General features: G+C 37.1%; 1 protein-coding gene and 1 pseudogene across 1 annotated transcript; both read right to left on the minus strand.

Moving 5' to 3' along the window:
• Nucleotides 1-3843: 3843 nt before the first annotated feature.
• LOC148946819 (uncharacterized) lies at nt 3844-5291 on the minus strand (annotated as a pseudogene).
• Nucleotides 5292-5545: 254 nt separating this feature from the next.
• LOC148946820 (uncharacterized) lies at nt 5546-6552 on the minus strand. Its single transcript, XM_089096435.1, has 2 exons — nt 6352-6552; nt 5546-5887 (listed from the first exon to the last, which is right to left on the minus strand). Exons 1-2 carry the CDS (start codon nt 6550-6552, stop codon nt 5546-5548), a joined length of 543 nt encoding a protein of 180 aa, XP_088952561.1.
• Between the last annotated feature and the right edge of the window lie 963 nt (nt 6553-7515).

Here is a 7515-nt window from a genome sequence, read left to right on the forward strand (position 1 = left end):
AAATTGAAAAAAGGAAAGTTTTATTTAGTGTGGTGTATAAGCCGCCCAGTGCTCGCCTGGATGAGTTTGTAGTAGGTTTTGATGAGTTGATGAGGTTGCTTTCGTCTACGAGCATGGATTTTTTTTGTATGGGTGATTTTAACTATAATCTTTTAGATCTTTCAGGTGATAATTTGGATTTTTTTAATTATATGATTTCAAGTGACCTTTACCCTTTAACTTGTGTACCTACCCGAATCTCTACTCATTCTGCGACCTTAATTGATAACGTTTTCGTGGGACCTAGCTATTTTAGTCAAAGCTATTCAGATGTGATAGTATATCCAGGCTCAGATCATCTTCCGGTAATTGCTCATTTGACGTGTCTTAGAAAACGACGTATCCTAGCTAAAAAAAAAACTGATACGTGAGCTGAAAAAGCAAAATCTGAATAGCTTTGCCGAGGAGTTGAGCTGTATCAAGTGGGACTCAGTTCTGGGGATTTCTGGTGATTCTTCTCTAGCGTACAATCAGTTCATGTATATTTTCCAACCGATTTATGAGAAAACATGCCCCTTGCGCTTGACCAAACAAAAGAGGGACGATCCCCGCAAGCCGTGGATTACGGAGGCAATAATACACATGATAAAAAAAAGGAACTTGTTATATGAGCAATATCTTAATAGTCAGGATGACGCAGATTTTGCAGAGTTCAAGCGAGTGAGAAATAAGGTGAACAGTATGAGAAGGCAAGCAAAGAAGAAGTATTTTAAAGAAAAGTTTTCTGATAGTAAGAGAGATACCAAAGCCACATGGCAAGTTATTAATGAGTTTATGGGAAATCAGAAAAGTAGTCAGTCGCCTTGCATTGATATAAATGGAAGCTATGTGAGTGATAAAAATGTAGTCGCGAATCATTTTGGCCAGTTTTATTCTCAGGTTGGCTCGTCTGTTCAAGAGAGTGTAAGGTGGGACAGGGAAAATTTTATTAGCGAGGAATTCGTAGACTCTCGTGGAGACACTGTTGAGTTCCAGTTTGAAAAGTGTACAAGTGATGAGGTGATTAAAATAGTGAAAAATATAAAACCGAATTCTGCTGGGATAGATGGCGTGAATCTGAGAACTTTTAAAGCTGTGTTAATATATATACTACCATATATTCTCCATATTATTAATTTATCTGTGGAAACGGGGACCTTTCCAGAAGCGTTGAAGCAAGCTAAAGTTATCCCGCTTTACAAAGGGGGTACCAGGTCAGATGCCGGTAACTGGAGACCAATATCGATACTGCCCTTATTGTCAAAAATTTTGGAAAAAGTGATTCATCGCCGTCTATATGATCATCTCACGAAACATATTCTACTCAGTGATACCCAATTCGGGTTTCGAAAAGGTCATTCCACTAGTCATACTGTCATTCATCTTGTTGATTTTGTAAATAATTTTTTAGTAAAAGGTGAAATCCCCCTAACAGTATTTTTTGATTTTAGGAAAGCATTTGACACGGTAGATTTTAAAATTTTATTGCAAAGATTAGAATGCTTAGGTGTTAAAGGAGTGAAATTGAAGTGGTTTGAAAGTTATTTGTGTGGGAGGTCTATTAAAGTGATGATTGATGACGCTTTTTCTTCCCCTTATCAAGTGTCGTGTGGTGTGCCACAGGGATCGGTCCTTGGTCCACTTCTGTATCTGGTTTATGTGGATAGCATGAGGTTTTATCTTCCAGATTGTTGCTTAACGTCATTCGCTGATGACACGGCAGTTACGTTTTCTAGTCGTTGTTTAGATAGTCTTGTATTGAGAGTGAAATGTATTCTGAGAAATTTCCATGTTTTTACTAGTTTGAGTTTGTTATCAGTTAATGTTACTAAGACTAATTTTATTGTATATTCTAGAGTAGGCAAGCTCAGTGATATTGATGGTAGAATTCTGTATAATAATAAGCCTGTAGTTCAAGTTCAAGAAATCCGGTACTAAGGTGTTTACATTGATTGTAATTTTTCGTGGAAACGCCACAGTGATATTGTTGCCACAAAGGATTGCACGTGGCCTTGGAGCGATTCGTCGTTTTAAAAATTTCTTACCTCAGAGAGTTTTATTGCTTTTATACCGTGCTTTGATCCACCCATATGCTTCGTATGGCTGTATGTTATGGGCAAGTAATTTTTATGTGAATTTTAAACGTGTTCAGACTTTTCAAAATAGAGCGATGCGTCTTATTGGTGGGTATGTTGAAGGTGTAAATAACACTTCAGCTTGCTTCAACAAGTTGCAAGTGTTGAATGTAGGACAGCTACGAGACTACCAAATAGGAGTTTTTGCTTATCAATGCTGGAATGATGTTAGTCCAGAGCTTTTTCGTGATTATTTTAATGACAATAGGTCATTGCACCATTATGAAACTCTTCATGCTAGTGATTTCATTGTTCCGAATAGAAGTGGAACCAGGGCCAGCTTCCATACTAAATTTTCAGGGCCTAATGTGTGGAACTCTATTCTTGAGAGTAGTCGGGCGGCTGAGCACCTGGGGCTATTTAAAAATAATTTGAAAAAATATTTGTTAGGTCAAGGTTCATAGTTTTTTTTTTTTTTTTTTTTTTTTTTTTTTTTTTTATTATTATTATTATTATTATTATTATTATTATTATTATTTATCTTTATTATTATTATTATTAAATGAATTGATGAGAGATTGATTTTTTTTTTTTTTTTTTTTTTTTTTTTTTTTTTTTTTTTTAGTGTTTGTATGTAATTTGTGTGTGTTGTTTTTTAGTGTATGTACCCGCCCAGTCACAAGTGCTTTTTGGTATCTTTCTTGGGGCGGGTATTGGCATATTTGTTAAATGTATTTTGATGTTAAATAAAATGAACTGAACTGAACTGATTACAAGAGGCATATAATGGTGGCCAAGAACCTTTTGCAACAGCAGATTTAGTGGAAAGAAATATTGTGACTCTCTTTTTGTCTTTGCTTAATTCGAATTCAAAATGTTCAGGTTTCATGGCTTCTTTTAGGCTTAAGGTAGTTTTTCTTTCCATAGGCAAGGTTTTTGTTTCACCTTTGCTAGAAAAGAAAACTCTATTATCAAATCTATCTAGAATCTGGATTCCCTTATTTTTGGGCTGGTACTTAGGGGGGCTGCATAGCAACTTTTGGCAACTGTATTGTTTTCCTCAAGGAGGGTTGGGGATATAGCTCTTTTGGCTCATTTTCTTAAGTTTTGGCTCATTTTCTCATTTTCTTAAGTCATGAGATAGTCCTAGATTAAAAAAGTTTATGATACCCTCTACTTCTTTTGGGTTTGCACTACCTAAATTCATGGTTTCATCAGAGGGAAGAGGTGGGTAATTTTCATCTATTGAATTCCAAACTTCAAATGAATTTGATGTAGGGACTGTAGCAATGAACCTATTATGAGAGTGTGGTGAAATATAAATTTGATGCTGACTGTAGTGACTATTGTGGGGGGCTAGAGTTGTGACATGTGGTGACTGTCTTGCCTGATTAAATCCTGGTGTCTGTTGTATAACATGACCCTGATACTGTATAGCTTGAGACATAGGCACAACTTGTGGAATAAATGTTGTGTACATGGGGGCCTGCCCTTGTTCATTATTCAGACCAACTGCATTTGGCCTCAACCATCACTCCAGGGGAGTGATGTGGATCCCAATTTACCTGCATCGCAGGTAAAACACACCACTTATCCCCAAACAAAATCAAAAATATCAAATCCTCAAATCAAAAATTTTATATTATGCTGAGCCGTTTTCCTCAAGTCCTGAATTGAATTGAAATGGATGGTTCCTCCTCTCTTCCTGCAAGGACTCAGGAGGCTTCTTGTAATCACTATACCACTTGGTTTATATAAGATGTATCAGATTAATATCCTTTAAAAACTTGCATGTACACTTAAGTCCATCAGCACAGTCACTGTTCAAGCCTGCTCCACTTAGTATGTCACTACTCTGTCGAATTCTTTTTTCTCTAATAAACTTTCTAATATCCTTCCTCCTGTCTTCTGTTCCCGCACATTCAAATAACAGATGTCCTACCGTTTCATCATTTCCACAAAATGCACATCTCGGATCTTCATTATAAAAACGGGCTCTATATTTCTGAATTCCTGCATGACCTGACCTTAGTCTGAATATCACCCTGACTTCAGATTTACTTAGCGGTCCATATATTTTTATTTCAAATTGCCTTTCTTTCTTTTGTATAACTAACATATTTGTTGAGAACACACGGCTGTCCTCGAATGTCTTTATTCTCCATTTCTTTGTCACATCTCCAATTTGGTCACACCCAGGCCCAGGATGGCCTGGGTGTGATACCTACAAATGTTTGCCCGTCTTCTGTGGATGCTTGTTTTGCTGCAGTGTCAGCCATTTCATTTCCACTTATGTTCGCATGCCCCGGTATCCAATCCAATATGATGGATACTCCCTTTTTCAGTAGTTTCTGCAATTCTTCATGGCAAAAGATCAGTTCGGGGGCTACTTTATTTGCTAGATAAATATTCTTGATTGCCTCCAAACAACTTTTTGAATCCGAGCAGATTCTATATTTTTCACCTGTGGGTCCCAAATCTATTATGTATCTCACTGCTTTGGCTCTTGCAACTACTTCTGCTTGAAAAACTATGGTTATATCACTTAATTTAACCAATTTAACTATATTCTTAGAGGGAATTACAAAAGCAGCCCCCACTCTATTATCCACTTTGGATGCATCTGTAAAGATATACACAGTGTCAAGATATTGCATTTCTTTTCTCATCTTGAATGATTGATCATAATCTAGATTATCCCACTTTTCAAATTCAGTATTGCACTTGTATGGGATGGATTTCCATTGAGGGGTTATGAACACATTGGACACTCTCAACATTGATGTCAACTGACAATCCATTTGAAACTCTTCCGTTATCTCTTTTGCCCTCAAAATACTGAACAGTTTTTTCCATGAACACCACAACCTTCCCTCTTTTAGCATTCTTGATTTAATTGGATTTGACTGATCAACTATCCATTTCTTCCGTAAAAAGTTTAATGTTGCTACGTCTCCTGCTACCTAGCTTCTCAATCCCATTTTCTGATTCGAGGATGCTCCGTGGAGGTGTTTTTTTTGCAATAAAAGCTGTCCTTAAAGCACTGTATTGAATAGTTTCAAGCTCCTCTAACAACGACTTAGACTCTGCCATATAAATTATTCCTCCATATTCCAATTTCGCTCTTATGTATTTTATATAAAATTCCATCAAAAAGTCGGGTTTTGGGCCAAAATTTGCTAAACATAACATTTTCATAATATTTAATCTTTTGGCACATGTTTTCTTTAATTGTCTTATATGAGCTTTAAACGTCAGCTTTCTATCAATGGTAATTCCAAGCCATTTAGATTCATTCTCGGTATCAATTTGTTCTCCATTTATAAAAGACAAAGAGCAGAGTACTTTTTTGTTCGCGTGATTACCATTGCTTTGGTTTTCTCCACCGAAAGCTGCACGCAATTTTCCATGGCCCACGTTTCCATTAATTTTATTTTCTCCTGGGCCACTCGTTACTCCTCCTCAATCCTATCACACACTATCCACATTCCATTATCATCAGCGAAAATCCCAGCTCTATCCCCTCGTGTATCTAGTGGTATATCAAATTCACTTATATTGTAATAATTTGGCCCCAATGAGGAGCCTTGTGGTATGCCACGTTTTCTCAGTACCTTTCTTTCCGAATATGCTTTACCCACTTTTACTGTCACTTCTCGTTCACGCAAATGATCATAAGAAAATCTTAGTAAACGTTCTCTAACCTTTGCTGCAGTCACTCCTTCTAGTATATGTCGATGAACCACACTATCAAAAGCACTACTCACTTCAAAGAAAACTGCTAAACAGATTTTCTATTTTCCAAACAATATACTGCATCATTTACAAACATTTGTAACACTTCTATAATAGATCAGTTCTTTCTAAACCCACATTGAACATCTTTCAAAGTATTTGTTTTTTCCTCTTTCCATGTATGCCTCTCCTTAACCATTCTTTCATAAACTTTTCCTAACACAGGTAGTAGAGTAATCATCCTTAAGTTTTCCATTTCTGAATTATCTTTGCCTTGTTTAGGAGTTATAGTAACTACCCCATCCTTCCATATTTTTGGAAATTTTCTGTCTTCCCAGGCTTTGTTAATAATTTCTAACACTGTTTTTATCTATTTGTCACTTAAATGTTTGATATACTGTGGGTAAATCATGTCTAAACCTGGTGCTATTAATGGTAACTTTCGAATCACATTCCTTAACCCCTCTACCGTAAAATACCTGTTATAATCCATATCATTTTCTATTTTAGAGAGTCTTATTACCTTAGCAAATGTAAATTTTTCATCGTCCTTAAAATCGTCTGGTCTTCCAATCACTGACTCTACAAAATCTCCAGGCACTGTTTCTATAATTTTTTCTAGACCTTGATCACTTATAAGTAAATTACCGTCTGGGATATAAATGTTGAATATATTCAGCTTTACTTTGTTTTTAAGATGTATTTTGCATCCAACAACCTCCATTTTTATAATCCTCCTGTATTGAAAAATAAATTGGGATATAGTTGATTTCCTTGTTAATACCAATAATCACTCCACCTCTCTCTTTATTCCATCTATCTAATCTCACTATATAATAATCTCTGAATGATGGATTTATATATGGTTTCAAATAAGTCTCTTGAATGCAAAACACGTGTTATTTATTTACACACTGATTCAAAATAAGGCTGCTATTCATTTGCAAGATTCCCAAACTTTCAATAAAATTACAGAGTTTATATACCTTTTCATGGCTACCACAGATTCACCCCTGAGCATCACTTGCGGAGACCAACACATAGAGCAAGTTGTCCATTTCAAATAATTGGGAAGCATAATAGAAAGTACCGGATCGACCACAAAAGAAGTGCTCACAAGAATCGGCCAAGCTAATGGGGCCTTCAATAGATTACGGAAAGTGTGGCGGTCCCAAAGCTTCTCTATACGGCTAAAGTTACGAATCTTCAATAGCAATGTTATGCCAGTGCTGCTTTACGCTGCCGAAACCTGGCACCTGAACCAGGAACAAGAGCTAAGAATACTTGCTTTCGAAAACGCATGTCTCAGAAGAATTCTCAACATCCGTTGGCAGCAGAGAATAACAAACAAATCCATCCGTGACAAGACTGGCCAGCCTCTTGTGACACATATTATAAGAGTCCGCCGATTGAGATACCTTGGCCATGTACTACGTATGGACAATCTCCGACTACCAAATGCAGCGTTCCACTGGCAGCCATCGGGTCCATGCCGCAGGGGCAGACCCAGAAACACCCTGCGTCAAACATACCAGACAGATCTCCGTAACCTGCACATATCCAACCGACCTCAGTGGGAGGACATACTTGCAGCAGCAAACCGGCGGGAAGATTGGCGGCTCCTTCTTGATGCCCTGGGTGCCTCTGGAGGCACAGGTGGATCTAAGGTCTAAGGTAATATACCTTT

The sequence above is a fragment of the Artemia sp. Qi Xiang Cuo genome, chromosome 11, assembly GCF_049724085.1.
Source record: "Artemia sp. Qi Xiang Cuo chromosome 11, ASM4972408v1, whole genome shotgun sequence".
Classification (NCBI taxonomy): Eukaryota; Metazoa; Arthropoda; class Branchiopoda; order Anostraca; family Artemiidae; genus Artemia; species Artemia sp. Qi Xiang Cuo.

What these genes read in the sequence shown, in the direction of transcription:
- LOC148946820 (XM_089096435.1), bottom strand. Translation starts at nt 6,552, where the DNA reads ATGGAGGTTGTTGGATGCAAAATACATCTTAAAAACAAAGTAAAGCTG. An exon ending in AAAAATTTACATTTGCTAAG is followed by an intron (nt 5,888 to 6,351) that starts GTAATAAGACTC and finishes TTTGGAAAATAG; the next exon opens with AAAATCTGTTTAGCAGTTTT.